Source organism: Mercurialis annua, linkage group LG8, assembly GCF_937616625.2.
Source record: "Mercurialis annua linkage group LG8, ddMerAnnu1.2, whole genome shotgun sequence".
Classification (NCBI taxonomy): Eukaryota; Viridiplantae; Streptophyta; class Magnoliopsida; order Malpighiales; family Euphorbiaceae; genus Mercurialis; species Mercurialis annua.
In genome coordinates this window covers 10,573,486-10,591,415 of record NC_065577.1, presented here as the reverse complement: position 1 = coordinate 10,591,415, position 17,930 = coordinate 10,573,486, and the positions used below count along the sequence as shown (strand labels likewise).

Here is a 17,930-nt window from a genome sequence, read left to right as displayed (position 1 = left end):
TTGCACAAAAAATGACATATAAAGATGCACACCAGAGACTACGATTTAGAAAAAAAGCGAAATCAAGAGTCTGAAAATAAAACACATAAAGAATTTCTAAATAAATACAAACCAAAATAAGCAAAACTTCTATTATAGTTCATGCACAAGAAGTTATAAACTAAAACATCCTTCTTAATAAAAGCTCTTCTATTTCTACTATTTCAAATCTCCCAAACAGTAATCATCAAGAGAACGTTTTAAAGTTTCCCGTATGGACCTCTCGTAATAGTATCCTGCCACTGAGACATAAAATCCACTAACTTAGAAGAAAAAACCCAACACATATCCAACTTTTGAAGCATACCACACCAAATACTCCGAGTATAATTACAATGAATAAAAATATGTTCTTACGTTTATAGCACACCACAAATAGAACATAAAGAGTTATCCACTGAAATAATAGAATAGACTGCCTGAAAATGAATAGATGGAACTATATTATGAAATACAAGTAAGATAAAAAACTTAACTCTTGGAGGCGCTAAGGAATCCCATATCCGCTTAAAAGGAGTACCCGTCCCGAACTGTAGAATTATTGCACTCGCTGAATAAATTTTCTGTTCATTAGCAGCAACTGAATGGTGATTTGAAGCAACTGAATGGCTTGTGTCAGCAGCAATGGATGAACTGTTTGAGGCAACAGTAGGTAGATGACTTGAGGCAGCAACAGCTGAGTGACCCGAGACAGCAGCAACCTGACGATGTAAGACAGCACTAGCAGTAGGAGATTGGCTTGAGGCAGCAGCAGCTACTGAGCGAGCAGCAGTTCCCTCGCTAAAAGCAGACCGAATTCAACAAAAAGAAGCTGGAGTATACTTGCCCGAACTTGATTTCCAAAGGACTTCATCCTTTTGTCCCAAGACATAAATTATAGCATCAAACATAGGCTTCAAATTGTCAAGTAAAATAATCTCATTACCCCTTAATCTATGTCTCCATCGCCAACCGTCGGTTCGAACATCTTTAGTAGTGGCTCTCTTTTGATTAGAAAGATTATAAAATCGAGGAAAGAGTGAAATTGCCGAACCGCTTCCCATCCATAACGCTGATGGGATGGGAAGCGTTATTAGTTGTATCCATAACGCTGATGTACTATTCACATGATCTTTTGAGTCCTATATATGTTTTATTGAATCTTATGAGGTGATGAAGTTTGAAATTAAATGTCAACTTTTCATCGTCAGTCAGCATAAACTCGTAGATATCAAGATTTAGATCTAATCTCTTGGTGGAAATGTCGGCTTGCATCTTCTTGACATTTTGAGTCAAGTCTTGAATCAAGTTAAAATTCGGGATGAACATTTCTAATTCTTTAAGCAACAAGTGAAATTTAAGCTTGCACTTCAACTAGCTAGGCTTAAAATTTCTTTTTTCATTGACTGGATTATTTGCATCACTTGCCTACTAAATGAATAGCTAGCAAACAAAATTTAAAATACACATGACCTCTCTTCAATATGAAGATAGAAAAGGCCTTATAGCCTCTCCCAAGCACAAAAAAATATCAACAAAATGGCGCGTCGATGCAGATGCAGTACGATTCTGCAATTTCTTGCTGCTGTTTAAGATCGGACCTTCTGCATTCGCTTCAAAATTTCAAAATTCTCACAAAAATGTTCCTTCCTATGAATTGATAGATTCTTGAATCTCTTCAAGGGTCTTTCCTTTCGTTTCCGGTACAAACTTGGCGACAAATAAGATACTCAGCAATGAGAATCCAGCATACAGAAAGAATGTACCTGTAAAAAACCAAGCATTGGAAAAGTGTTAGTTTGATATAAATAATAACAACTTTTTTATTTTTTACTTGACAAACAATTGAATTTTACCGGCGGCGCTCCATGTTGCAAGAAAGTTGAAAGTGTAAGAAACTAGCCAAGCACCTAACCAGTTCACCAACACCACCAAGCTTCCAGCAACTCCCTTTATATTTATCGGTAAGATCTGACAAAGAAATTGCATAAGTTTTTAGATTGTACGAGCTCGGAATTGTAATCTATCTTAGATATGCCCTTTGCAGAAAAACTTCTGAATTTCTACGTTTCGGTGTTCTGATTCTGTTTTTAAAAATGCTTATAAAACTATGAAACTCTATTTATAACTTGGCCTTATATAAAATGTCATTTCAGCATTTTTCATTTCGGCATTTCCTGTTTCAGCGTTTCCTTTTCCGCGCTACATAGATACCACTACGTTAAAGCTAATTGGCTAATCGTACTAACCTCAGACATTATCAACCATGGAACTGCCCCCATTCCAATTGAGAAGGCTGATATATATACCTGATTTCACCACGAAAAGAAATCACAAATTAAAACAATACAATAAATTTTCGAGTTACGCAGAATAAACTAAACAAAATGTAGTAACAGGGTAGGTAAACCTACCAGCACTCCTGAAACAGCAATTATCGGTACGTATCCAAGAAACAAATTATGTTCCTGGTTTGCAAATAGACCGCAAAATTAAATTTATAAATCTTGACAAGTAGAAACAAGATACGCGGTACGAAGTATCTAACAGTTTTGGCAACTTACTTTGAGCAAGAAAGAAAATCCAGTTAGGAAGCAGCCTAGAAAAATGCCAGCTGCAGAAACCTTTACATGGGGAAAAGCATGTTTAGTAATCACTAGAATACTTCTATCAATATGTTCTGTAGTACGGAAACTTCTTCGATCCTAAATTTAGCGTTTCATTGGGAATGACAAGCAAGAGATACTTTTTCTCGAAATTCCATTTTCAGATAAAATATTTCATTTTTTCTGTTTTATGTTTTTATGTTTCCGTGCTACATAGCCAGTATGAAACCTTGAACAAATAATTACCATCATCAGCGGTTTTCTCCCGGATTTGTCCATTAATAATGCTCCTACTGCAGTTACCGGAACCTGAATCAATTTTCAGATGGATCAGCTTTCAGCAACGAAAAGAAATTGTACTGTTCATTTTTTCTATCTTGAAAATAGCCAAATTTAGATACCTGAATACAAGCATAAGCTATTGTGCCAATTGTGCCGGATGAAAATCCTGCACGACTCGAGAATTAAGATCGAACGAAGAGTAAAAACTTTGAATTAAAATTGAAAGAAAAATAGAATTATTTATACCAGCTGATACAAATGTTTGACTGACATAAAATCCAATCCCATTAATTCCTGTAAACTGCTGGCATATCATTATTGCAACTCCAATCTGAACACCATGCCAAAGTTTGCAAGATATTAGAAAACAAGAAAACATTCCATGGATAACCACATTTTCGACCAACTAAGCATTTTACTTACGAACACGAAACGAATGTACTGCCTCGTAAATAAATCAAGAAATCTCGCTTTAGGAAGGTACTGAGAAGATTGAATATATTCCTGTCAAAAACAGACATAGTTAGCTTCAAAAAGTTAGTACATTACAATTTAATAGGAATTTCGCCAAGCTAATCAGGAAAAGTACTTGAATTTCAGCCGCTTCATGCGTAACATCAGCCTCTCTGCCTCTAAGTTTTTGTAATGCAACTTGGAACTCTTTTTCTCTGCCAACTTTTGCCTGAATAACAGAAATTTTAGTCCCAAATCTATCTCATTTTGATGATTAATCTTAAGGGTTTAACAAAGTCGAGTTAACTCACAAACTACTTGCAATGCAATTGATTAAAACATTACTTGAAAATTGAAATCGACTCGATAGTAATCGAGTTGAGTTCAAGTTTAAACTCCTGAATCAATTGTCAAGTTGATTTCAAGTATTGAGCTCGATAAGGTCATGAACTAACCGAACTTTATTAAATTTATAAATATTTATAAGGACACTTATTTTTATTTTAAAATATTCTTTTTTTTTATTTTTTTTTTAAATATAGTTTTTAAGTATTATATCGAACTCGATTCTTATTACTGAATTCGAACTCGAGCGCCTAAATAAAACTCAATGGAGTATAATTCTTCCGCTTTACTTACTCGACTGAATCTCAATGAATTAGATTTACAAAAATAATTTTAAATTTTAGAATAAACCGGAGTGTGACGGTTTTTGACTCGACTCGATTATTTAGAGCAGTCAAAGCTTAGCAAAACTCTTACCAGCCATCTAGGAGACTCAGGAACAAAGAGCAAACCAATAAGCAGGAAAATGCAGGGAACAAGACCTTCAAATTGAATCAATAATTAGTTTTAAGTGTGTAATAATATTGACATAAACTCTAATTAGCTAATTACATCATATTATATTAAATTATGGCATTAAATTATACCAGTTAGAGCCAGCATTCTCCATGATATAACACTTCCTACTAAGAATGCTGTAGATGCACCAGTAACGATCATCAACTGCAAAAACATAAAACGGTTAGTGATGAATAGACATTAATTACTGGACTTATGCTTACAAATTTGGATATTTTCCCACCTGATTTAATGTGGTAAGCCCCCCACGTAGATCCTTTGGGGCTATTTCTGCTATGTAAATTGGCACCTGTATTCATTTTTATTCATAATAAATTGCTATTAGTTTTAGGTAATTTATGGCTTTATTGTATTTTATTCGCCCAATTTTTATTCATAATATTTTGATTTTTATGAAAATTTTCCAATTAAAATGCATATGTAGCGGTTGTCTTTTGCCACGTGATAATTATATTTTACTTATATTTTTTTAAACGGTGAACCATAAAATTTAAACCCTTAAAACTTATTCTTATATATAATTTTATTTAAGCGAGGAGATTTTAGGTTAATTATACATACTTGGCAAAAAAAAAAAATAGAGTTTAACTACCGAGTTAAAAAAGAAATTAAAATTTGATGATCAACTTAAAACAATTAAAATTTAGCATTTTTTTATTGAATTTTTTTAATAAAGTTTAACTACCGAATTAGAAAAGAAATTAAAATTTGATGATCAGCTTAAAACAACTGAAATTTGGTGATCAACTTAAAACAATTAAAATTTAGTCTCTAAACTAAAAAAACAAACAAAAATTGTGATTGGAAGTAAGTATTACCACAAAAGACAAAACTCCAATTCCGTAGCCAGTGAAAAACCTTCCCATTTCAAGAGACAAACATTCCTGAATCAAAGTAATTAAATAGAAATTAGCAACCAAAATTAGTCATATAAACAGAACATTGTAAATTAGCAGAAATTTCACATACTCGAGAGAAAAAGACCGCCAGCCACCCTGTGATGCAGAATACAGCTGACATCCTCATGGCCTGATTATACAATACAGACAAATTTAGCAACATTATTACTATTAGTAAAATTGGACACTAATTATTTTGGGTCATTTTTAATAACAATCCCTCAACTTCTGTCTCACTCCGGTAATAGTCCTTTCCTTTTGATTTGTAACAACAAAATCCCTCGATTTTGATGCACCCAAAATTACTTATGGTACTTCGGCTCCATTTTTATTAATTTTGGACACGCGGATGATAAAATTATTTTCTATACAATGCCATGTTACATATTAAGTGCCACATCAGCACCACATCACCCATGACCAATTAATTGTGGCATGCCATTAGTTGTATCCAAATCGACTGTAACCGATCTAATAATATGAATGTGATTAGATTATTACTATAAATTACGTGGGGGTCCCACTTATTTCCACGTCATTTAGAATTGATGAATATAAAGACAAACTATAGAGATTTATGATCCAAAAAATATTAAATTTAAGAAATTTAATTATATTCAAAAAAAATATAAAAGAGAAAAGTTGAGGGACTGTGGATGCAAATTATCCATCATTTGTCATAGCCTGGATTTGAAATTGGAAAATGTACCCCTTTTCTGCCAATATAGTCTGAAATCCTGCCGCTGGTAATAGCACCCAGCATTGCACCAATGGTTAGTATGGAGCCAAACATGGAGTACTGAGCTGTACTCAGACCGAGTTCTTCCATTATTGCAGATTGACTCGGTGCTGAATATCCCACCTGCCATAACAATTTCTTCAGCTATACAAAACCCTTTACGGACCTATGTAGCACGAATACGGCGAAATAGTATTATTTTAGAGTTTTTAAACTAAAAATGGAATTCCGAATTCAAAACGTCAAATTCCCACATATTCTAAAACTAAAAAAGATTTGATTGAATAAAGTGTGCGTGCGAGTTAGTTTTTACATTTTATTTTATTTTTCCTTTCCCATTTCTAGAAGAAGATTTTGGAAAAACCAAGAACTAGTAAAAAATTTAAAATTTTCAAAAAATAAAAAAAGAACTTACACAAGATCCAAATTCAAAAGAACCACAGACAGCAACAAATGTGCTAAGCAGAACCATCTTCATGGATCCATTCTCCTCATAATTACCAAAAATGTCATCATTTTTCAAAGAAACACCTAATTTCTCTTCATTAATTAATAATGGTTTTCCTAAATCTTCAAGATTATTATTATTTATTTCTCCTTCTTCAACATCTTTGAACTGCCCAATTGCCATTATTTTCAGTTCAAAAATGAACAGAAGAGAGTAAGAAATTTTTTTGAAGTGTTTTTTTTTTAAGAAATATGGATATGAGTAGGGAATTTATATGCATGCAAAAAAAGTGTAATAAAATCCAGATATTTAATTTAATAAAAAAAATCCAACTCTATGATTGGAGAGGTATATTATTTAAAGAGTGTGCAGCCGGATTGGAAGTCCATGTGGGGTAAAGCTGTCACTGACGTGGTGATCCTACTCCTACCAGCTCATGATTTCATCCTTTGATTAACATTAATCACAAAACGTTAATCTGGGTTTAAGCTTAAGTTCAATGGTTATTGACATGCTAATAAAGTTAATTGTGGGTCATATTTTGGAGCGAATTTTCTAAATTAGTTTAAGTTTTAATTTTTACAAATTCGTCAGCATTTATTTTTGGCCAAATGTCGTAAAAAGGTCAAACCTTTCATAAAAATTTCACAAAAGTACTGACTTTTCAATTTTGTCGATTTTGTCCAAAAACAGACTATTTGGTTTCAATTGGGCCATCTCTCAGTTTGATTTTAATTTGCCTACGTGGCATGCACATATATTGAAAGGTCAGGATTTTTGTGAAACTAAATAATCCATTTTTGGTCAAAATCGACAAAATTGAAAAGCCGGGACTTTTGTGAAACCAAATAATCAGTTTTTGGCCAAAATCGACAAAATTGAAAGGTCAAGACTTTTGTGAAACTTTTGTGAAAGGTTTGACCTTTTTACGACATTTTACCTTTATTTTTTTACAATGAAATTTTTCAAAATTATTTTTTTATTTATTAAAAAAACGATAAACATGAATGAATACAATAAGAAATAGATCATTCGTTTACATTCACTATAAAATGTTTATTAATAGAGAAATATGTTTGATTTTTATAAATTTTTACAAATTTGTCATCATTTATTTTTTTACAATGGAATATTTCAAATTTATTTTTTTGTTTATTGAGAAAACAATGAACATGAGTGAATACAATAAAAGATAGATCATTCGTTTTACACTCACTATAAAATGTTTATTAATAGAGAAATGTGTTTGATTTTTATAAATTTTCAAAAAAAAAAATATAAATAGTAGTATTAGTTTTTAATCAAGTGTAATATTAAAATTATTAAAAAAATCATAACCACTTGACATGCTAAACTTGCCTAAGAAAAGTAAATTTGCCAAGTGGGTTCTAATCCGCCTTATGTGATTCTATCAAATGGATGTGCAATCCATTTTTGATATTTGTTGATTATTTAAAGGGAGTTCGGTTCAGCTCGGTGAAATTCGTAGTATTTGTTTTTTAAATTTTTTTATTTAATTGATAAAAAAAATTAAATTTTTTTTGAAAATGTTTGAATCTTCAATAGCCGTTGTTAAAAAAGTTCTATTTTAGAAGTTTTTGCCAACAGCTGATAGCTGTTTTAATATTTATAATTATTTAGACGAAATTATTTCTATTAAATATATTGTTTTCATAATATTTAAAATTATTTTTCAATACTCTAATTATTTATAAATTAAATAAATATTTATATTAGAGTAGTTATAGTTCAATTAATTTATAATAAATTATAAATTTATTAAAAAGTATATAAATAAATTTAAATTAAATGTTGCTTGTAAAAAAATAATTTTTATTATTTTTATTCAATATAATATAAATAATCTATTTATAATTTAATAAATAAAAATAAAACTTATATCTTTTAAAGTCATTTTGCATATAAACAGTAACAGGCAATCAAATATCACCAAACACGTATTGTCTATCAGTTATTGATGGAGTCTGTCTTTTGATCCGATGATTAAACCAGTAAATATTTGTTATTTGAAAGGGCTAGTATGACAATAGTATAATTTTAGAATAGCATATATATGTTTTTCTTGTCAAAGATAGATACGACTTTTTAATCTCAATTTGTTGATTGTTAGTTATGGAGGAATATTCAAACTCATCATTTTTTTAATGCCTCTTTGGATAAATACCAAAAAAAGATAAAATATTCTCAAGAATACTACCTCAATTTTTTTTTTTGAAAAATACAATTTGTACTTTTTTTTACAAAAATAACTTTTTTTATTCTCAAAAATATTTTTTTTAATCTCAGAAATATAATTTTGGTTACCCAGCGGTATACTAACACCATTGGTTAACCAAAAAACAAAAATATTACAAATTCAAACCTTCATTTCTATTAAACTAGTTGAAAATTCTACTACAAACCCCTCCGCCTTCATCCCCGTAAGAGCAACCGTCAAATAAAATCTAAATCGTCTTTTTAAATCTAAAATTATTAAGTAATCATTAGTTAACCATTTGTTAACCAACAGTGTATTAAAAACAAAGGTCATTGGTGTACCTTTAGTACACCATTGGTTAAATAGCAAGAAAAAGTAAAATTCAATAACAGTTAACTAACAATTTTATTAATACTATATTCAAAATAACATTTATTACAAGTTATCCAGCGGTTTACCTAATATTAACCATTGGTTACCAAACACCCAAAAACATTACAATTCTCATAACTCAAACTGTAACAAAATGAGCATATCCATAAACATTTTATATTGTCGCAACGCCGCGGCCCCCTTCTTCAAGTGGATCTCCTTGGCTAATTCACCGAATGACATCAACCTCATCTTTTCCACAAAGTTATCCAGCAGTTTACCTAATGTTAACCATTAGTTACCCAACATCCAAAAACATTACAGATCTCATAAGAATTTCCTCAAACACTTAGAATGCAGGTTGTGCAACACCAAAAATCAAAATTTGCTATAGTTTCTTGATCGACATCCAAAATCAGCAAAACACTCAAACAACAAAAAAATTAGGTAAACATCAATGGTGGTACTTCATTCACAGGATCAACAATGGTGGATCTTCGTTCATCGGAGCAGTTCGTCGTTCGTTAGCCTCAAATTCAGCAGCTGTTTGTCTGGTTCATCGATGGTGATGGCGGCGGCGGCGAGCGGTTGGGAACGGTGGAGATCGGAAAGGGAAAAGAAATTGGAACGGATGGTCTGCCGATGTGGAGGCAAAGAATGAAGAACATATCCTATATTTGCTTAGCAATCCCTAACTAATTAATACTCTCCTTTTCTCTTCAGCGGATCTAAGAATGGAGAAGAAAATAGAGAATTGAAATTTACTATTAAGGTTTGCAGTAAGATTATTGCTAAGATGGTATTTATCTAATTTCGAAAGTATAAAAATCAAAAAAAGAAAGAAGAAAAGATAAAACTCTAAAATAAAATTAAGCAACGTATCTGTCTCATTATTTTGACTAATGACCGTGATTTCTTTAATTAACTCTTTTTTTAATTGTTGAATAATAAGTGTGATGGAAATCACACATTGGAAAGATATGAGTAGAATGTGGAATATATAAGTGGGATGGACTATTTAATCCATTACCTTAGGGTTTTGGGTTTAATGTGGTGTCCGGCCCACGGTTATATGCTTCACATTCTGGCCTCATGAATATATTCTCCCATACATTGCGCTCAACTTGGACCAACAATTGGTATCAGAGCCCGGTTCGGCTGGGTGGAACTTGGTGACTCCGGGTCTTCTATCCCGAAAGGGTTGGAGTCTAGTTCCGAGGTAAGTTGAGCAGTCCAATGTGGAAGGGTATCACACTTAAGGGGGAGATTGTTGAATATTAAGTGTGATGGAAATCCCACATTGGAAAAATATGAGTAGAATGTGGAATATATAAGTGGGATGGACTACCTAACCCATTACCTTAGGGTTTTGGGTTTAATGTGGTGTTCGGCCACAGTTATATGGTTCACATTCTGGGCCTCATGAATGTATTCTCCCATACATTACGCTCAATTTGGACCAACAATTGGTATCGGAGCCCGGTTCGGCTGGGTGGAACTTGGTGACTCCGGGTAGCTATCCCGAAAGGGTTGGAGTCTAGTTCCGAGGTAAGTTGAGCGGTCCAATGTGGAAGGGTATCACACTTAAGGGGTAGATTGTTGAATATTAAGTGTGATGGAAATCCCACATTAGAAAGATATGAGTAGATTGTGGAATATATAAATGGGATGGACTATCTAACCCATTACCTTAGGGTTTTGGGTTTAATGTGGTGTCCGGTCCACGGTTATATGCTTCATATTCTGGGCCTTATGAATATATTCTCTCATACATTGCGCTCAATTTGGACCAACATTAATGCAACTGGAAACGCTTTAACCATCAAGATTAAGCCTACCCTGGCAAATAGCATATGGTTAGCATTAGTAATATACAATGTTAGCACTGGAGCGTGACACGTCAATACACTACCACATAAGTCACTTTCAGCAACACTAACATTGCAGCACTATTGATACTATTGCAATAGTACATGTAAGGCAACAGAAAGGCTACGGTTAAAAACCGTTGCACAGAAATTAGCAAAATTCAGAAATTTACAACATAAGGCAGCATATATGGAAAACAGTTGCATTAGCTTTAGAATATGCAACAGTTTTACCAAATCTAGCAACACTTTTAAACTGTTATCTTATTTTAAATATAAAATATTTGAAAATTTCTAATTATAATTTTTAATTAAAATGGGAAATTTTTATTATATTTTTATTTTAAAAAAATCAAAATCATTTTTTTGGAATCAATTTTCTCTCTCAATTCCAAATAAAACTCGTTCGAGAACCTTTTAATTGACCTAGGGTTTCCATTTCAAATTTCAAAAAAACCTCGCAGTTCAGGTCTCGTTCTCGTATCTATGCAAGAGAAGATCAACAAAGTCTGCGATCTCAGCCCTATATGTGTACTTCCTCAGTCAAGGTTTTAGTTTCTCTTCCTCGCTGATCTTTGTTTGTTTCCCCAGAAAATATATTAGAACGCAATTGTTTTCATTTTATTGAGAATTGTGTATGTTCGTTTTGTTAAACCTGAACAAGCTTACAATTTTTTTGATTTTATTTTATTCTTTGCAATCAATAAGTAATCTCCATTTTCATTTTCAATTTCATTTGCGATTTCAATTTTATTTGCAATTTCAATTTCTTCGATTGAAAGGTAAGCTCTCATTTTCGTTGCTCTCTTTTTCAATTTCAATTGATTTACAGTGCATAATTTCCATCGATTGAAGGTAATCTCATTTTTAATTCATTTTCAATTTGATTTACATGCTTATTGTTTAGAACCGGTTTTTGTGCGTGAATTTATTTTCCATATTCTTATTCAGGTTCTTGGATTAGTTGTTAACAGGGATCCAAAGTTCACCAATCTTGTTGAGGTTTATTACTGGTAAGTTTATTCTATTTTATTACTTGTGCAAATGTTTTCAGAGCTGTTAAGTCTGAGATTATATAGAGCTTTGTAGAAAAGAAAATAGCAGGCAGAGCTGTTTGAATAAGTATATTAGAAGACTTGTTTAATGAAGATATTTAGTTGTTGACTTGTACTTTATTCATGTTTGTATGTGATAATGCCTAATTGCTTTATAGTCATGATATTAATATGCAGGTAAGGTCTTTGACAGAATGCCAGAGAAGAACCGTTGAAATGTGGATTTGATATTGATAATTCTAACGTTCCATGAGATCAAAAGAACCGAGATTCAAAGCAAACGAAACAAGCTTATTATGACAGATTAAAGCTGTTATGGTAGTGGAACTAGAACATCTCGAAAAGAATGCCGAGGAGCAAGAAGAAACCGGACATCTTGATGAGAATATTAAAGTACAACCAAACGAAGAGACAAATTCAGGTATCTAAGATTCTTACATGTGTCCAATACTCTAATAATTGTTGTGGCTAGAAGGAGATGGAGAACTTTTCAGTAAGAGGTAAAACCTAGACAGAGGACTTGCACTGTTGTGGCACTAGTTGCTTATATAACAAGGTGACTAAATATTTAATGCGATCTCTTGATGATTCTACAATGGCCTAAAATATAGTGGATGTAGGAGGAAATATATCTTACATGTGATTATAGTTGGCAAGTTGAAGATAATTTGATGATGGGTTGTACAGTTGTGCTTATGAAAGTCTGGCTGCGTTAATTAAGCATCTTTTTACTCATCAAATATGCTTTCTGCTTATGTCTGCAACAATTTTCGTCTAACTTCTTTCCCTTCCTTTGATTGCTGCAGCCTTATGGATTTGATGTGGGACAATCGGAGAGGAGAGCATTCCTTAAAGGATTTGACCAAGGTGTTGAAGGTATGCGCGTCGGAGGACAGGCGAGACGATTTTCTAGCACGTATGCTGTTAATTATGACTATAATATTGGTTGAATTGGAATTAATTGTATACTGTTTATAAATTATGTTTTGCAGCCTTTGTTAATTGTTCCACCTGAGCTAGCATATGGAAGTAAGGGAGTTCAAGAAATTCCCCCAAATGCGACAATAAAGGTACGAAGTTTATCATCTCTTTTGATTTATAAAAACATTCATTTTAGTTTTGTTTGGAACATATAAAGGATATTTAAAATCTTTTACGCATCTGAAAGCGAATTGATCACCCATCGATCCTTTAATTCTGGAATAGCAAACCATATATCATAAGAAAATTCATACGAATAGTTAAATGATCCAAGATCATTACTGAGCTTATCCTTCCATTTTTTTCAAAAGAATTTGCTTTCATGCTATCTTCCTAAATTAGTAGCCCAATGCTTGATTGGTAAGAGAAAAATGAGAATTTGATTTCTTCTTAAAAGAACATACGAGGCAATATTTGCTTAAATCTGAGGTGTGGGATGAACTAGTCAATTTGATAAAGTCACAGTTCCTCTTTTTCCCAATGTCATAAATTCTTCAATATCAATCTTCATAAATTGATCTCAAGATGGATTACAGAAAGCGGCTTTGACTTTGCTAAGTTACATTTCTTCAGAAGCACATAGAATACTTCAGTTAGAGTGTTGGCTATAGGAGATTATATGTAAAACAAAGTAGAAAAAAATAGGCTTTCTACAGTGTCTACATATTAAATGACTGCCATTTTTCCTTCTAGACTCTTCCAGTTTAATGTGATTGTTATTCCTTTTGAATTTTCAGATAGATGTTGAACTGCTGTCCATCAAAACAAGCCCATTCGGGTGAGTGAAAGACTTCCAAGGAGTTTCATGTACTTCAACTCGCAGGAAGAGGTACGACACCTTCAGTTTAGTTAAAGTGCTAATGCAGTCTATTAAGCATTGAGCTGAAATTGAATAATATTGTTTTCATTTGCAGACGTTGTCTAAATTTTGAGCGACACTCTAGTTAAGTACTCGTTCTTATGCACATTTATCTTATTATGTATTATGTTTGTATATATTGAGTATCGTTGTTTATGGTTTTGCAGGATTTCAGGAAGATATTTGTGGAAAATGATTCCGTAGCAGAAAAGGCGCTAATGTTTAGAAGTATAATCGTTATTTTTGATAAATATTTTGGTGAACATTTTATGTTTGTAATGTAATGGATGGATGGATGAAATATTTTCCGATTTTGAATTTTATGGATATTTTCCGTTTTTTAATTTTGGTGAATATTCTGTTATTGCAATTTAGTTAATATTTTCCGTTTCTAAATTTAGCGTATAATTTTAGTTTCTGCTTTTAATTCTTGTTCTTTAAATATAAACTGTTGCGTATTCTATATAAACCGTTATTTAAAGTTTTAGTCAAACCATTGCATCAGTATATATAAGTGTTGCCTAAAGTACCATCTAAATTGTTGCCTTATAAAAATAAATGTTGCCCAAAGTACTATACAATCGTTGCCTTATAAAAATAAATGTTGCCTAAAGTACTATACTAATCGTTACCTTAAAAAAATAAATGTTGCCTAAAATGCATTATAAAACTGTTACAATAAATGTTTGAAACTGTTGCTTTTGCTATAAATTGCAGCGCTTTTATTTGTATTACAATAGTATAAAAAAACTGTTGCAATAGCTGTCAAAACCTATTGCAGCGGCCGCAAATGTAGCCGATTGAAAAGCGTTGCAATAGATCTAAGGCAACAGTTTTTGTACATATAGCAACACTTGTCCGGTGTTGCTGAAAGTGATTTATGTGGTAGTGATATCAAAGTGTGCTATGTTAAGTATTTTTTTAGTTGATATCTAATTAGTTACATTTGTTTTTTTCTTTTTGATGAATAGCTCTTGCAACAATAATCCAAGACAGAAACAACTAAATAATCCATTTGCAAATCCAAGATAGATTTGTTAATTTAAAATTAAAATTAAATAAATAATAGTATAAAAATAGAATAAGTAAAATATAATATAATAAAGTAAATTGTTTAATGTTTGACTATTTAAAAAAATGCTTAATATTTTAAAAATTCCGATTTTTAGTCCCTTTTCAATTCTAAACCTGACGTTGAAAACTAGTCAACTTGTTCCTATTTTGTATGTTTTTTGTTTCAATTGTACTCCAATTTTTCAATTTTCAACAATTTCGTTTATTTAAATGATGAAATCATTCAATTAACTAAGTTTAAAGATAAAATTGGATTCATTTCCATTCAAAAAAGTACATATAAGTTCCTTATTTTTAAAAACTAATTAAAAATCACAATCAAATTGTAATTAATTTATATTCTTAATTAATTTAACTAAACCTAATTAAATTTTAAACATATACAATTAATATATGCTAGACATCGAGAACATTTTTGTATTTTTCCCGAATGAAAAAGACATCAATTTAATATTTTAGGATACAATTAAAACACAAAAATGTGAAATAGGGTAAATCTGATGATTTTTGAACGTCAGGATAGGATTGAAAAGAAACTAAAATGTCGGGATCTTTTTTAAGACATTAGACCTTAAAAAAAGGCTATAATATAGAATAAGATGGTGGGAATACCAATTGCTACTAATTAGGATACTACACTATTCGGATACAACTTAATTAACCGACTTAACCATATTTAAATTTTAATTTATTTTGAGTTTGGTTAGTTCGGTTCAGTTATATAATTCAATTACAGTTACAGTTATTTTAAAAAAAATCTAATTGCGATTAATTTAGTTTCGGTTTGGTGATTATTTCAATGATAAATCTAATAATAAACGAGTAGAAATACTACGGGTTGAACTTTGGAGAATATTTTACAGAATGTAGTAATGGAATTTACTTCGAGCAGAAAATACACGGTATTTTCCTTTTATGGAGCATGTCTTGGATAGATCTCAAATTGGACAATTGTTGGTGGAAAATAAAATTACCATTTCTTATTACAAAACAAAACATTCTATTTCATGCTGTTAATGAACATTAATGTCATTTTCACAGTACATTATAAATTCCGACCTCTCTAAGTAACGTTACATTCTAATTGAATAATCATAGCATCGTTCTATGTTAGTCAATATTTAAAGAATTGACCAAATTGTTTTTAGAACAAATTATAAAATAAAAATGGTTAGACCAAATAAAAAAATTTATATTAATAAATTTTTATCAACTATGAAGTGTGACAATACCTCAGAGAATAAATTTTGAGCAAATTACTTAAAAATTTCTGAGGTATATCATAATTAACAGTTTGGTATCCATTGTTATAAAAGTCTACTTAATGGTCCCTCATTATAATTCTGTTAACTGAGAGATCCTTCTGTTTATTTGAGGGACTAAATCGTTTAACAGATTGAAATTCGGGTACTAAATTGTTTAAAAGTGAGGAATCAAATCGTTTAATAAAAGTGAGGACCAAATCGTTCACAAAAATAATGGTGGGGTAGCAAATCGTTTGAAAATAAGTGTCGAAATTAACGGAGGGACCTAATAGTTAATAGAATTAAAACTAAGGGACTATTAAGTAGAATTTTGAAACAAGGGGTACCAAATTGTCAATTATAATATAACTCAAGGACCTTAGCGTAATTTGTTCATAAATTTTCAATAATATTGTTAATCATAAATTAACAAATTACATGAATTGTTTTCACTAAAGGGAAGGAAGTGCTACTCAAAACAGTGATACAAGCTATACCTACAAAAACTTTGTAACAACTTTTGATGGGAGAATAATGATGGTGTTTGGAAAATCCACTGGATCGAATGAAAGATTATGTGTGCCCCTAAATGCAAGAGTAGTATGAGAGAATTATTAGGTAGAATTAGTCTATCACGTTATTCGTGGAGTGAGTCAATCACATTATAACACGTCATTAAGATGACGACATTATTATATTATCAATATTTAAAAGTGTAAAAAAACTACAAACAAAATTACAATAATGCTATTATTTTAATGACGTGTTATAATGTGATAACCTCTGTTGGCAAAATACTGCAAGCGTACAGTGTCAACTCGTAATATAGACTGTAAAATCCGGATATCGTACCCACAGAGAAAGCTTCTAAAGACAACCAATTAGGAGACTCGATTCGGATAGTTAAAAAGATAATTTGGATTGAAGTATGTAAATTTAAAAGTTAGATTAAACAATTAAAGAATAAAGTAAACTAAGGCTGTAAATTAAATAGGATTTAAACAATAATGAGAAAGATCAGGGATTATTAATCTACTTTATGCCATTAATCTCATGGTTTATGGATTTCGTTATCAAATTTTGGTTCAGGCTGATCTAAGGCACCTATAGCTCTCTCTCAAGCCGCTACAGGCAAAAACAGTCAATTAAACAATTAATAGGCAACTACTCACTCTCGTGTTATAATTAACCTAAATAATTAATTGATTGATGTTTGTTAAGCAAACCTAAAGAACACACATTCGCTAATTCACTCTCGTGTTATTAACTCCTGTGTTATTGATTACACGGTCTATTTCAATTCAACTCTCTCAAATTACAATTAAAACACAAGCCAATAGTTTAAGTGATCAAATTAAACTAAGCATTAAGAACAGTAATTAATACGCAATTATAACAAAAACCCAATAAACCAATTAATTAACAAAGCATAAATTCAATCAATAATCCCCGACGATGGGTTTAGTTACTCATGATCAAAGATAAACCAACAATATAATATATAGAATTCATAATTGATAAGATAATCAATGGAAAAGATTTATCTGAATTATCGTACCTTAATCGCATAAAAATCCCAATATAATATCGAAGAATAAAATCCAGCTCAAAGAGTAACCAAATCGAAGAACGATGAACTAATACTGAAATAAAGCTAATCTATTGTTTTTAGTCTAATACAATGATAGTCGAACTAAGCCAACCCTAATTTGGTTGTAAACACCACTATATATACCCGTTGTCAGCCTTAGATTCGTATTTTGGTGAAGTCCCGAAGTCGCCCCTTCATAATTTTAGAATCGGAATGAAAGATCGGGGTCAAAACGTAATTTTGGACAACTCAGCAGCTAGGCACGATGGGAGGCGCGTTGATTCCATCGTGCCTTAAAATCTTAGAATAAATTTTCCTACGGCACGATGCGTGGCACAATGCTACCATCGTGCCTTCCA

General features: G+C 31.5%; 1 protein-coding gene and 1 long non-coding RNA gene across 4 annotated transcripts; one reads left to right on the top strand and one right to left on the bottom strand.

The window, feature by feature from the left end:
• Positions 1-1,317: 1,317 nt before the first annotated feature.
• Positions 1,318-6,539, bottom strand: LOC126659767 (sugar transporter ERD6-like 16). 2 transcript variants are annotated; one of them, XM_050353101.2, is made up of 17 exons: positions 6,277-6,539; positions 5,832-5,984; positions 5,193-5,252; positions 5,042-5,107; positions 4,447-4,512; positions 4,292-4,367; positions 4,122-4,186; positions 3,496-3,588; positions 3,330-3,410; positions 3,153-3,237; positions 3,026-3,072; positions 2,871-2,933; positions 2,583-2,642; positions 2,433-2,486; positions 2,268-2,327; positions 1,875-1,989; positions 1,318-1,784 (listed from the first exon to the last, which is right to left on the bottom strand). In XM_050353101.2, exons 1-17 carry the CDS (start codon positions 6,490-6,492, stop codon positions 1,669-1,671), a joined length of 1,476 nt encoding a protein of 491 aa, XP_050209058.1. In that variant the 5' UTR covers positions 6,493-6,539; the 3' UTR covers positions 1,318-1,668. The 2 variants fall into 2 exon arrangements, with proteins under 2 accessions (XP_050209058.1, XP_050209059.1); XM_050353102.2 differs by having other exon boundaries at positions 5,832-6,027; positions 6,277-6,367.
• Positions 6,540-11,139: 4,600 nt separating this feature from the next.
• On the top strand, positions 11,140-13,658 carry LOC126662352 (uncharacterized). 2 transcript variants are annotated; one of them, XR_008789617.1, is made up of 6 exons: positions 11,140-11,315; positions 11,719-11,780; positions 12,000-12,243; positions 12,629-12,698; positions 12,815-12,892; positions 13,541-13,658. It is a non-coding gene; the product is annotated as an uncharacterized LOC126662352 (long non-coding RNA). The 2 variants fall into 2 exon arrangements; XR_007635750.2 differs by having other exon boundaries at positions 11,981-12,243.
• Positions 13,659-17,930: the final 4,272 nt, after the last annotated feature.